This window comes from Gekko japonicus, unplaced genomic scaffold, assembly GCF_001447785.1.
Source record: "Gekko japonicus isolate JY-2015 unplaced genomic scaffold, Gekko_japonicus_V1.1 scaffold4415, whole genome shotgun sequence".
Taxonomy (NCBI): domain Eukaryota; kingdom Metazoa; phylum Chordata; class Lepidosauria; order Squamata; family Gekkonidae; genus Gekko; species Gekko japonicus.
Window position 1 is genome coordinate 4892 of NW_015163219.1, and position 13932 is coordinate 18823.

The window sequence follows — 13932 nt, forward strand, 5'->3', positions numbered from 1 at the left end:
GGAGGAGAGTGTTGAAGCTCAGTAGTACCATCCTGAAAGTCAACCACTTCATTTACAATAGTGCAGAGACTGAGCCCAAAGCCTTCTTACTTATACTTCGAGTGTTATACTATGCCAGCACCGGCTTGGAACTCAGATCAAGGCTTGAAACACTGATTCACGTGCTGACTTGTCACAACATATGAACATGCCTGTCAGTGAAGATCTTTGACAGAGGTCCTTCTCTGAGCATCTCCATCTGCTGAAGTTAGGCAGTGTATGACCTCCTTGGTGGTGATCCCTGATGGTTGAACTCCATCCATACTCAGATCTTTCAGGCATCTGGTGAAACCCATCCTGTTCGCCTATGCTTTTGATTACACAGAAGGACTACCACTTTCCAAAATTATTTTATGACTAGCTTAGCTGTTCTTTTAAAAGCACTCAATGCAGCTAGAAAAAGTGGACTTAAGTTCCTTTCAGTAAATAAACTCAGCTTGGCAGGGGATCCCAAAACTGGACATCTGAGCATCTTTTTTTTGGACCTTTTGAGATTGTGTGTTCCAAACTATTAAAAATTGGAATCTGCTGGCACTTTGGAGTGCCCAATGTATTCCAGCTTGAGCTTTTATGAGCCAGAAGCTCTGGCATGAAAGTTTATGTTGTAACAAATTCTGTTAGCCTCTAAGGTGCCAGAGGATTCCTGTTTTAGTTAAAATTGAAGGAGTCTTTCTGCCACCCTAATTAAACCACTAACGTCTGTCAAAAAGTTTTTTGTGTGCTTTACCACCTGTCGGAGGCTGCTTTTCACTGAGCTCTTTATGTTTGTACTTCCTCCCCCCCCCCCTTACGTGTCCCAAGCTTTGAGAGGGCTAATAATTTAAATAAACAGCACACACCTAGATGACGTGGAGAATGTTTGTACATGTTCTTGTACGTCTTCCCTATTGGCTACCTTTCTATACCCCCTCTCTAGCAGTTCTGTACGCTAATAAACCAGATACATGTGCTTGTTTAAGATAGTATATCCTGCTCATTCCAGCTCTGCCATTGGCTGTATTAGAGGGTGTGTTTGGGGAAGGGCGGGTGTGATTGGCTGCATACTCCCTCCCCCCCACAGAAAAAAAACAACCACCAGCTAGGCTGCTGAGTGACATCTTCCACCCACGCTCACACCCCTCAAGTACTCCCCTTCTAGTCCCTGCCCACCCTATTTCTCTTCCCTGTGCATCTAACGAGTTTCTGATCCTGCTTTCCTCTGTGGCCCTTAAGAGTGCCAGCCCGCCTTCCTATGGGGGAATGAGTCTTTCTGTCTTGCTCTTTTTCTTTCGGGGGGGATCTGCAAAGTTCTGAATTAGAGGGGCTTTTGATCTGACCCAACAAGACAATTATTCATGAAAGCGTCAGGGATTACGGTCAGGGTAAAAACGAAGCATGCTATAAATACTTCATGCCAGTTTCAACACCATTCCTACAGAGGCTCCAGGAGCCCTAATACTCCACCAGTGGAGGGAGAGCGCCCGTTTTCCCGTTGAACACGCGCGCAAAGGCACTGAATTTATAACAAACAAACATCGAGGATGACTGACAACCGATTTTGGGTCTGTGTTGTCCTCCTGATTTAAATAGTAAGCCTTTTCTTTTCTTTTCTTTTTTGGCTAGGAAAAGCGGCCCGCGAGCAAAGGGAGGAGGAGCGGTTAGAGGCGGGCGGGGGGGGCGGAACTTTTCTATCGCGCCTCCCGCAGACCCCGCCCGGTCCCATTAGACAGCAGCACCCTTAACGGCATGGCAGCGACAGGAGGAGTCCCGCGGGCCATCCGGCGGGTAAGTTGGGGCAAAGGGATGAGAGGGGACGGGGCCAGCTGGTGTCTTCCCGGCTTCCCTTTATCCGAAAAAAAGGGGGAGGGGGCTACCCTTCCGGAGTGGAGATGATGGTCGGCTTGGTCCCGTCTTAAATAGATCCGGGTGGAAACGTGACTCCTGCTTTGAAAGTAGATCCCCCCCTTCCCCAAATGCCTCACCGAACACCCGCTCGTAATGGCTGTGCGCATTCCACAAAACAGACGCTCACCGTTCTCATCATGCCCTTCTGGTGACGGGGTATTACTTCACCTGTCTCCATCCCCTCCAGAGACCCTCTCTCCCTCCAAGCAGTGTGTCCCTAGGGAAATCTCCCAGCTGTCTGCCATCCCAGAGGCTGCCCCTCCCTCCCTTCCTCCCTCCCTCCCTCAAGCTGGTGCTCCAGCATAGAACCCAATCTGAAAAAGACTGCCAACAATAACACCCTCAGGCTGTTTCTTCCCCTCCACCTAGAGCCAACAATTCCATAACCTCACTTCTAGAAAGAGGCATGACCCAGCTACCTGCCTCCCTCAGCTAAGGAAAGTTCCACCGGCTTCCTTCACTCAAGATGTCATATGAACAGCATCCCTTAAAAGGATATTCAGCCAATCTGCAAAACCATCGTCATCTCAAAAACACATTTCTTCCTCCATAGAAATCCTTCAGTCTTGATAACAATCATTCATATACCTTGGTCCTTTTCCTAGGGTCTGGGAGATTTTGGGTTTGAATCCCAGCTCTGCCCTGGAAACTTGCTGAGGGACCTTAGGCCAGTCACAGACATGCAGCCCACCTACCTCACAGGATTGTTGTGAGGATAAAATGGAAGAGAGAATGGTGTAAACAGCATTGAGTCCCCGTCGGGGAGAAGGGCAGAGTATAAATGAAGTAAATAAATAAAATCTGGATCTAAAAAGTTAATACAGCTCTGTTCCTTTTTCTTATCCAGAGGCCATTCCTCATTTCCTCTCCTTTTGTTCCTAGAAGCAGTCCCCAAATAGATGCTCCATTTCACCTAGAAAATCTCCAGCCCACTGCAAAGAGAAATAGACATCTCGGAAACCCTAACTACAGATCTCTCATCTGGGAATACTTAAGATAACTTCCCTCTAGAACTAAACCTTTTCCTAAGGAATGAGCATACAGGACATCTACATTACAGGGGCCAGAATAAAGTGCCTTTTGTTAGTCTTCCCCAAGGCACCTTGCACTGAACCTTCACTCTGACTGTGGAATTCTCCCTACACACACACCCGGCATCACTGGTCAGTTTCCTGACTTGCTTTCTTAATTGTGAGCCTGCCCCTTGCTTTTTTTGCCACCGCCTCCTGGCATTCTACCTCTGCCTTACTTTATTTACATTGGCAAGATAAGTCTCACCTTGAACACTGTGTTTTTTCCCCCCTTTGACTTTCTGACATGCATCTTGCAGGAACAGCAACTTCCTGATCAACTGAGCTGACTGTGTTGAGAGGCCTGGGCTGGGTTTCTGCCAGAGAATAGAAGTTCAACGCATTACTATTTGCCAGGGAGGAAAAGGGGAAGGCTGTGTTGAGGCATTCAAAATCATGGCCAAGAATTCTTATTTCAGGCCAGCAGAAAAAGAATTAGCCTCTTCTGGTTTTTACGAGATTCAGCTGGAGTTTGGCTTTTCTCCAAAGTTGGGCACTCCACACCCAGAAAGCATAAATTATTTGTAAAGGAACCTGGAATACTGCATTCTAGATTACTAGATTTCTGCTGGTGGATTGTGAGCTACAGCAGGGTCCCGGCTTGGCTTAAAGTGAGTCATAATGGTGGAAATTGCTACCATTTAATCGGCTTTGCTTTCCCAAGAAAGCAAAGAAAGCAGTATTGGCATACTTAACAAAACATTAAAATGGGTCTCACACTGGTAGTTTGGTCTAAAGATGGACCCCATGTCCTCTCCCTTTTTAACAATAAGCTTCATTGACCTGAGGTCTCAAGCTGAACAATACAATACGTTTAAAACACGGATCACATCAGAAACATTTACAAATAATAAATGAAAAGCATTATATAACAAATAAAATAGCATTAAAAGATACAAAACCCTCTAAGTTGCTGCATTAATGCATAGCAGAGGAGCGTTTTACAGATATCATAAGAGACAAAAATCTGGCCGCATAGATCTCATGTCTGAAAATGTTTAAGCTCTAGATCATGCAGTCTAGAAAACTGCTGTGGTTGTTTAGATGTGTGCAGCTGCATTGTGCCACTGGTCCATGTGACCCTCTTTTGTTGACTGACCAGCAGTCATTTCCCAAGATTCCAGGTAGAAAAAGACTTTTGTCAACACCTGAGATCCTGGGGACTGTACCTTATTCAAAGAAAAGATATGGTATACCACTGAACCACATCCTCCCTGTACATTAAAAAAACCCTGGTCTACATGTTTTTAAAAATAGCACACAATTAAAATATCAAGACAAATTAAGACAAAATGACCTAGAACTTTGAACAGATGAAACACCAAGTTAAAATGTAAGAGGCCTGGTCCATAGTATTTGCTGTTAGGAGAAGAGGACAGTGTTAACCTGGCCCTTTAAGGATAATGGTATTATTGCTAAGCTAATATGTTTAGGAAACTAAACTGGGGCACCACCACAGAAAAGTCCCTGTTGTTGTTGGTAGACTAACTTACAAAGATGGGGGCACCCAGAACAGGGCCTTGATTGAGAGTATAACCTGATGGGGCAGGATCAACCCTGGTCCCAGGCTGTATTTATGTTTTTCAGAGTGTTCAATTTTAGTAAGGAGTGGTGCATTAACTGGAGAATTGGTACCAAGATGACCTTTCCCTGTAGCTTGACTTGGCTTCTTCGGTAACCAGTGATAGATAACATAGCTGCTGTTAATGGAAACGTGTTTCCACGACCAAAGATGTGCTAAGGGTTGAGCATCGGTTTAGGCAACCAGGTTCCGTTAGCATCTCATAATAACTTCTGCAAAGGGAAGCTTTTCCCAGCCGCATTGCGCCCCCATGGTCATCATACTGTTGCACATCAATTAGACTTGCATGTGACCGAACACCCATATGGTGGCTATGCTTAAGAAGACCCTGTGGTTGCTGCCTCTACCTGGTATGTGGCTTGCTATATGGGAAAAGCTGGAAAGGGGGGAATAAAGAGGTAAACCATCAAGAACATGTAGAGGCACAAAAATAATCCAGCTCTAAAGCAGGCTGATTTGTTGCTGTTGTTCAGTCGCACAGTCAAGTCTGACTCTTCGCGACCCCATAGACCAGATCACGCCAGGCCTTCCGGTCTTCCACCGTCCTCTGAAGTTTGCTCAACTTCATGTTCATTGCATCTATGACACTGTCTAACCATCTCATCCTTCGCCATCCCCGTCTTCTTTGACCTTCAAAGTAGGCTGATACCTGTGACTAAAACAACTGCATGGTACTGTCACAATCTATTTAGAAAAAATTATAATAATCTACCAAAGATCTTGAGCTCCCGTCTCTGGTCCTAGCTCCTGCCAACCTAGCAGTTCGAAAGCAAGAAATTGCAAGTAGATAAATAGGTACCGCGTTGGTGGGAAGGTAACAGCGTTCCGTGCGCCTCGGCGTTTAGTCACGCCGGCCACATGACCACGGAAACGTCTTCGGACAGCGCTGGCTCTTCGGCTTGGAAACGGAGATGAGCACCGCAACCCTAGAGTCGGATTCGACTGGCTTTCGAGCAAGGGAACCTTTACCTTTACCAAAGATCTTAGATGGAGGGCTGCAAGCAGCTGGGCACCCCTCTACCATGTGAGGGTATAGCTCTGCTGAAAACCCCTTTCTCAAGAAGCATTTTCTATTTGATTGTAATTGTCTTTTGCATTTGGTCTCGATCCCTGTGATCTCCTTCGGGAGCTATTTGCACGTGTCTGTAAAGTGCCATCAAGTCACAGCTGATTTATGGCAACCCCGTAGGGCAGTGGTGGCGAACTTATGGCACGGGTGCCAGAGGTGGCACTCAGAGCCCTCTCAGTGGGCACACGTGCCATCGCCCCAGCCAGGCCCAAACCGTCGTTAAAGTGTCGAATTCTCTGCCAAATAATTTTAAGTAAATGAGAGCATTTGGGATCGCTTTCCTTACTTTGTTTGGATCACCTTATGTTAATGTATGAGTTGTTTTTTCTAAAGTACAACCTCAGTATTCAGGTTAAATTGCCGTGTGGGCACTTTGCGATAAATAAGTGGGTTTTGGGTCGCAGTTTGGGCACTGGGTCTCTAAAAGGTTCGCCATCACTGCCGCAGGGTTTTCAAGGCAAGAGACGCTCAGAGGTGGTTGGCCATGGCCTGCCTCTGCATAGCAGCCCTGGAATTCCTGGGTGGTCTCCCAGAGTCCCATCCCAATACTAACCGGGGCTGACCCTGCTTAGCTTGTGATATCTGACAAGATTGGGCTAGCCTGGGCCATCCAGTCAGGGAGCTATCTAAAGGGATTAAAATGGAATAAGAAACCCCGGAAATACAAATATGCTAAAGAACAGACGCAGCCTGTAGCTAGAAATAGAAAACTGCAGCATAGAACCTGATAAATGCGGGTTCTTTTAAAGACTTGTACTGCAATCCTGCTGGACAAAACTGCAGTGGCTCAAGTGGTTAAGACGCTGAACTGCAGGCTGTGGAAGGTAGGTAGTTCAGCAGTTCGAGACCTGGGTGCCGCATCACGGAGTGAGCTCCCGTCTCTAGTTCCAGCTCCTGCCAACCTAGCAGTTCGAAAGCAAGAAATTGCAAGTAGATAAATAGGGACCGCAAAAATTATTATTGGGCTTGCATGTTGAGTAGGGGTACATGAGAGACGGCCTTTTCAGTGGTAGCCCCACGATTATGGAATAACCTCCCCAGTGAGGTGCGCCTGGCCCCTCACTTTCCATCTTTAGGAGGCAGCTGAAGTCTGTTTGTAATCAAAGCAGTCCTAAAATGTGGTTTTAAAAATTTGGGGGTTTTATGTATTTTATTAGAATCATAGAATCATAGAGTTGGATAGGCCTGAGTCAGATTCTGAGTAGACCTGCTGTCTTTGAGAGGCCCCTTCCTCTCATCTCGCTGTCTCACTTTTTTTTTAATGGAACAAATATTCGGCATCAGAATTTTGTCCAGCGGTATGATAAGACTTCATGCCTTCAGAACAGAACAGAAAGAAAAAAAATTATTATTGGGCTTGCATGTTGAGTAGGGGTACATGAGATTGTTAGCTGCCTTGGACTCCACAGGAAGAAAGACAGCTAATAGATATTTTAAATAAAAGCAGGGCTATTTTTGGGCAGGAACGCACAGGAACGGAGTTCCGGCTGGCTTCCAACTTGGCCACGCCCAGCAGGAACTCATTAGCATAATAGGCCACACCCAACAGCAGAAACTCATTAGGATTGGCTACATTAGGGGTATGTGGCCTACCAAGCAAAGGAGTTCCTGCTACAAAAAAGGCCCTGGGTTTTCACAACAAACAAGGTAAACAGAATAAGAAGCAAAAGGTGGGTGTGGCTGAATGAGCACACTTCTGGTAACATGGGGGTGTGGCCTAATATTAGGGTTGCCAAATGGGACTTACCTTGCCGGCCGGGGATTTCCCTTGTATGGCCGTGGCCCCACCCCCAGCGTGCCCGGCGTCATAACGTCACTTCCCTGTGACGTGCACGCTGGGGCGGGGTTCCCCCCGGGGCCCGATTCCCCGGCGTCGGGGAACGGGCCTCTGGGGCAGGGGGTTTCCGCCCCCCGGGGGGACTTGGCAGCCGTACCTTATATGCTAATGAGCTGTGCTGTCAGGGGTGTGGCCTAATATGCTAATGAGTTCTGCTGTTGGGTGTGGCCTATTATGCTAATGAGTTCCTGCTGGGCTTTTTCTACAAAAAAAGGCCTGAATAAAAGTAATAAAATAAGCCCAGCCCTCTTTCTGCACTACAGCTGGTCTGATCTGGTCAGTATTCCTGGCTGCTGCTGGCTGGGGTGAAGGGTTCATTCCCTTGTTTCCTGTGCAAACTGTCAAGTCTGCCTAGGGAAGAGGAAAGTTGTTCACAGGCTATGAGCTGATTAAACGTGCAGGCCAAACATGACAATAAGACCAGATCTCTGCACTGAAGTCAGTGGCCCAGTAAATGGAGTTGCAGGACAGACCCCAGTACTGAAATCACACGGTTACGTTTTCACTGTCCTTGGAAGAAAAAGGATCCGACTGATTATTTCAGCCGTGGGAACATACCGTTTCTCAACAGGTATATGGCCCTGTCCATATAGATGGCCCAGGAAAAATGCCCTCCATTGTTCCCCTGTTTAAAAAAGATCCCGAATGAGAGGCCTACCCATTAATCAGTGCCCAATTATTCTTATTTGTGAGAAACAGTCTCATGAGGAAGAAATGAATGCCTCTTTGTTCTACCAGTGTCCCGTGTACTGGCCCTTTAAATGGTAGCGGCAAATCCCTTGTTATCAAAAAAAGAAAAGCAAAGCAAAGAAAAGAAAAGCAAAAAACAAGGCTCGCTTTGAGTGATCTGCTGGCTTTTGCCCTGCCAGACTGATGCAAGGGATATCTCTCCTCCGAGAAGTCATTAAACGCTCCCTCTAGTGCCTGCTGTTAATCCCTTCCTAATCCTTCTAATTAGCGGTTAACTCAATGCCCAAAGGATTACGTTTGTCCCGGGCTGTACACCCTCTGCCGCGTGTCTGCTGAGGCCTACGCAAGCGGCTTGCGGGGCTGCCTAACTGCTCCCTGGGTTCAATCCAGGTCTTGGCTGCCGCCCCCTTTTTGCCCTCTTGCCTCCGTGACTGAGCACTGCCTCCTCTCTGGTTTAAATCCAAGTGGGGAGAATGTGTGTGGTGGTGGTGGGGGTCAAGGTGGAAGTGAGCACCAAGGGGCTGGCAGCAGGGTGGGAAAACAAGGCCAAGAGCTACAGATGGGTGTCCATGACTAGGTCCCCCATCCGCGGGTGCTTTGCATAGTATTTGTGCTTCTTATGTAAGTCAGACCACACCTATAGCATCTCTGTGTGTGCGCACGCAGGTCCCTCGTTGTAAGAGCTGGGTCCCTGCTTGTCTTTCGTTTCCTTTTTTTGAAAAACAAAGCAGACGCTTTCAAATTCCAATCCCATCTTTTTTGGTTTGTTTTTTCTCTTCCCTGCTGGAGAGCGAGGCCTTAGGAAAGGGGGGGGGGGGGGGGTTTGGGAGGGGGGGGGGGGCGTGTTTCGGCCCGCTTGGGCTTTTGTCCCAGACTCTCATTTACAAGGCAGGAACTGCTTCTGGAGCTGCCTGGCCAAAGGGAGGGAGAAAGGGGGCGGGGTGTTTTCTTCTCGGGCATGATCAAGTTTGCTGTGCAAATGTGGAGTCTGCCCTGGAATGTGAGAATCACAGATTTTGGGTTGTGTATGTTTTTTTAAAACCAATTTTCTAGTCCTTATGGACACCAAGCCTGGAAATGCCATCCCCTCCCTTTCTTTATTGTTGCCTCTGCCTAAAATATTTATTCCCATTATAGTAAAGGTAAAGGTTCCCTTGCTCGAAAGCCAGTCGAGTCCAACTCTAGGGTTGCGGTGCTCATCTCCGTTTCAAAGCCGAAGGAAGAGCCAGCGCTGTCCGAAGACGTTTCCGTGGTCATGTGGCCGGCATGATTAGATGCCGAGGCACACGGAATGCTGTATAGAAAGATCTTTTTGAAGCAGAAAGATCTTTTTGACTGAGACTTCTTGCATCCCCAGTTTGGTGTAGTGATTAAAAAGTACTGGACTCTAATCCAGAAAACCGGGTTTGATTCCCCACTCCTCCACATGAAGCCAACTGGGTGCTTTTGGGTCAATCACAGTTATCTCAAACCTCTCTCAGCCCCACCTACCTCACAGGGTGTCTGTTGTGGGGAGAGGAAGGGAAGGCAATTGTAAGCTGCTCTGAGATTCCTCTGGGTAGTGAAAGGCAGGGTATAAAACCAACTCTTCCTCTCTTAAAGCCGCAAATTAAATTAATTATCACGTGGCAGTGGGGGAAGTATGGCCAGGAGGTTCAAAGATTCTCTGGCAGCGTGAAACTCCAGATCTTTTTGTGGGGAGCTGGGTTTATTGGGGGGGGGGGCTGAGAGAAGTGTGACTGACCCAAGGTCACCCAGCATACTTCAAGTGGAGGAGTGGGGAAGCGAACTTGGTTCTCCAGATTACAGTCCGCCGCTCTTAACCACAGCACCAAACTGCCTGCCTCTTAAAGCCACCTAGATGTATATATATGAAACTGCCCTACATCAAGGCCCATCACTGGTTCGTCTAGCTCAGTGCTGTCTGAGGCAGGGGGTCCCCAGACTTTTGGAGCCTTGTGGGCAGGGGTCATTTCATAGAAAAAGAGGTGCAGGGGCTCATTAGCATAACTCATTAGCATAACTTATTTGCATGTGCCACACCCCCTGGCATCACCGGAGGTGTGTCAGAAGGCAACACCCACCTGGCATTCTGACACAATTCTGACACAACAACAGGAGGCAGAGCCAACCACGAAATGTCAAGGTTATACATAGGTAAATCTACACAGTAACTCATCGACTTTTCAGGCAGAAGCCTGGTTTCACAGGGTGCCTTTGAAGCGGCACAGATCTCCAGTGGCCAGTCAGAAGCCCCGCTGTGCAAAAGCACCACCTGTCCCCACCCACTTTCTTAACACACTTGGGTGCCAGGCAGTGTTCCCTCGAAGCTGAGTTAGTGTGAGCCAGCTCACCGTTTTCTAGCCTCCGGCTCACAGATTTTTGTCTTCGCTCAGGAAGGGATGGCTCCAGAGCAAACTGATTATTTATGCAGCAGCCAAATCGCTCACGACTTTAAGGCCAGTAGTTCACAAAGTAGAATTTTTGCTCACAAAAGTCCACAGCTTAGAGGGAGCATTAGTGCCAGGGCACCAGGGTGTCTACAAGCACCGTGTTGGGGACCCCTGATCTACTGTTTGGTGGCAGCTTTCTAGCCCCATGTGGAGAAGGATCTTTCATGGAGGCTATTAGCCATGTTCAGCCCTCAGTGGCTACTAGCCATGATGACCGAAGGGAGTCACCGTATTCAGAGGAAGCGAATTTCTGAATACCAGCCGAAGGATGCAACATAAGGACAAGGCCTTGGCCTCTCGGATCTGTTTGTTGGCCCTCCGGGGCAGCTGACTGGCCACTGTTTGTAGCAGGATGCTAGACTAGGTAGGTCGATTATGCTGCTCTTATGTTCCACAACAGCTGCTACCCAAAATCCTTTTAAGTAGAAACACCAGGAATTAAGCATGCAGCCTCCTGCATCCAAAGCATGTGTTCTGTTGTCCAGCAATGGCCATTCTCCAAATACTTTCCCAGAGTACCCAAACTGGAATTGTGGGTCTCTCAATCTGTGGTCAAATGCCCCACCACTGACCGTTCCTGGTTTTGTATTCACAAACCCTAAATCCAGGCCAGATAAACAAGAATTTGCCCATAGACAAGAATTACTCGGTGGAATGCATATAAGTTTGCCCAGGGCTTTTTGTAGATAAAGCCCAGCAGGAACTCATTAGCATAATAGGCCACACCCAACAGCAGAAACCTATTAGTATATTAGGCCACACCCATGACAGCACGGCTCATTGGCATATTAGGCCACACCCCCATGTTACCAGAAGTGTGCTCATCCAGCCACACCCGCCTTTTGCTTCTTATTCTGCTCAGCCTTCTATTTCCTGATAGGGTTACATATGCCTAATGCCTTGGAAAACATTCTGGTGTTCTTTGCCTCTTGCTGCCCTCTGTTGTTGAAAGAGAGTTCTGCACCTTTTTTGGAAAAAAAAAGTCTACCGCTAGATTGCAAAACAGGCTCATCTCTGCCTCCAAAGAACGAAGGCATGAAGCTGCCTTATTAACGAACCTTATTAACGAACGCCTTCTTCTGAACCTGACCTTTGGTTCATCTGGCAGAGTCCTGTCCACTCTGACGGGCAGGGACGGTCCAAGATCTCCGATGCCTTCCCTCGGAGGGAATGGGCTCCAACTCCTTGATCGATCTGGTTGCCCCTTTTCTGCATCTCTTACCACCTCTGCAGTAGAGAAAAGTTTGAGTCCAGTGCGCACAAAAGCTCATACCCAGAATTAAACTTTGTTGGTCTTAAAGGGGCCACTGGACTCAAACTTTGTTCTGGTGCTTCAGGCCAAGACGGCTGCCCCACCTGACTCCGCCTCTGCAATGCCATTTGCACACAAAGGCATTTCTGTACTGGGGAGCCCTTTTCTAATGATTCCCAGCATGGAATCTGGCAAATGAAGGGGGAAAAAGGAGTGAGGAGGGAGAAGACTGGTGTCACTTGAGCCTCCAGCCATCTTCTGCGGACACCTATTTTTCTATGTGCTAGAGTGTACCAACCTGCAAAGGAGGTTGACTGCTGTGTCTCTGCATGCTTCCCTGCACTGGCTTGGCCTTTGCTGGAGGTAGACTCTTCTGCTGCCTCTGCGCATGGGCCATCGTTCATCCAGTGTCTTACAGTGGTGAATAGCCTGAGTTACGAATCGGGCAGTCTGTGGTGTGAATTTTACCACTCCTACTTAATTCTCTTGGTAGCCTTCGGCAAGCTAATTTCTCTCTCTGTCTCAGCACCCCACCTGGAATATGAGGATACTTTTATCGGTGGCTCAAGTGGTTAAGACGCTGAACTGCAGGCTGTGGAAGGTCGGTAGTTCAGCAGTTCGAGACCTGAGTGTGCCGCATGACGGAGTGAGCTCCCGTCTCTAGTTCCAGCTCCTGCCAACCTAGCAGTTCGAAAGCAAGACATTGCAAGTAGATAAATAGGTACCACTTCGGTGGGAAGGTCACAGCGTTCTGTGCGCCTTGGTGTTTAGTCATGCCGGCCACATGACCACGGAAACGTCTTCGGACAGCGCTGGCTCTTCGGCTTTGAAACAGAGATGAGCACCGCAACCCTAGAGTCGGATTCGACTGGCTTTCGAGCAAGGGAACCTTTACCTTTTACCTTATAGGGCCAGGATTACAATAAGATAATGACATGCATGAAGGGCTTTGAATACATAGGACTTTGACTGTGAGCTGAAGTTTGTTTCAGTTCGAGGCCAACCCATAATACCTCCTCTGTTGGCCATAGGTGGGATTTAGCATTTTGGCAAGCAATGGAGACCTAAGGAACTTTCTCTTCTAGTACAAATATCCAATCCATCTCAATGGGGGAGGTACAAAGAAGTCTTTTCCTGTTTTGTGTGCCGTCATGGCAAATCTTTTCATTTTGCCTATTTTTGCTGCTGTGCATTCCTGATTTTGTTTGCTTTTTTATCCTATTTCTATGCAATTGACGGAAAAGAAAAACCAATTATATATTTAACAGGGGGGGAAATGATGCAAGGAAACAGAACATGATGCAAAGCTTAAGAGTCACGTGTTCCGTTTGCACAACACAAAAATGAAAAAAGGGAGGCTTTAAAGTCCAAATAGAGTTGCAAAATTCGCTAGCATTCCTAGCCTCAAACCAAGACACTTTCTAGGCTTTTCTCTTTGTAGGATCTTCAGCTCTGGGTTGAAGAATTCCTGAATATTTGGGGGTGGAGCCTGGGGCAGGCAGGGTTTGGAGAAAGAAGGGACCTCTGCAGAACCTGTCCTCCAGAGCAGCCATTTTATCCAGGGGAACTGACTGACCTTGGTCATCTAGAAATCAAATGTAATAGAGGGAGACCTCCAGGTGCCTCCTGGAAGCTGGCAACCCTGTCTTTGTGATGCCGAGGTGGGCATGTGGCTCCCCTTAGACTGACATGCTCTGAGAGCCGAAGGACAGGATGGGAAAAGGGGGAAAAAAACTGAACCTAAAACTTAGAATTCAGAACCTAAAAAGGTTAGTCAAGGATAGAAGAGGGCCAACTCTAAAAATCATACAAAAATATACATATATTTATTACACGCAAATTAAAATGACAAAGAAGGGCCCATTCATACCTCACAAACAAATATATATATATAAAAACATACAAGGGCTAATGAAGTAGACCTAACGCGTTTCGGCCTTTACAGGCCTTCCTCAGAGGTCTAATACATATAGAATATATAGGCTGGTATATAAAAATATAGGCAATCATACATATCCAAAATATGCAATAAAGACCAGAGATCAGTTGTTCCAAA

At 47.3% G+C, this 13932-nt stretch overlaps 1 protein-coding gene across 1 annotated transcript in view; it reads left to right on the plus strand.

The window, feature by feature from the left end:
- The first annotated feature begins 1651 nt into the window (after positions 1 to 1651).
- The window catches only part of LOC107106960 (branched-chain-amino-acid aminotransferase, mitochondrial-like), a 28047-nt gene continuing 15766 nt past the window's right edge, over positions 1652 to 13932 (plus strand). The window contains exon 1 of the mRNA XM_015407177.1: positions 1652 to 1803. Coding sequence (XP_015262663.1) covers positions 1765 to 1803 — 39 coding nt within the window. The 5' untranslated portion in view covers positions 1652 to 1764. The remainder of the gene's footprint in view (positions 1804 to 13932) is intronic.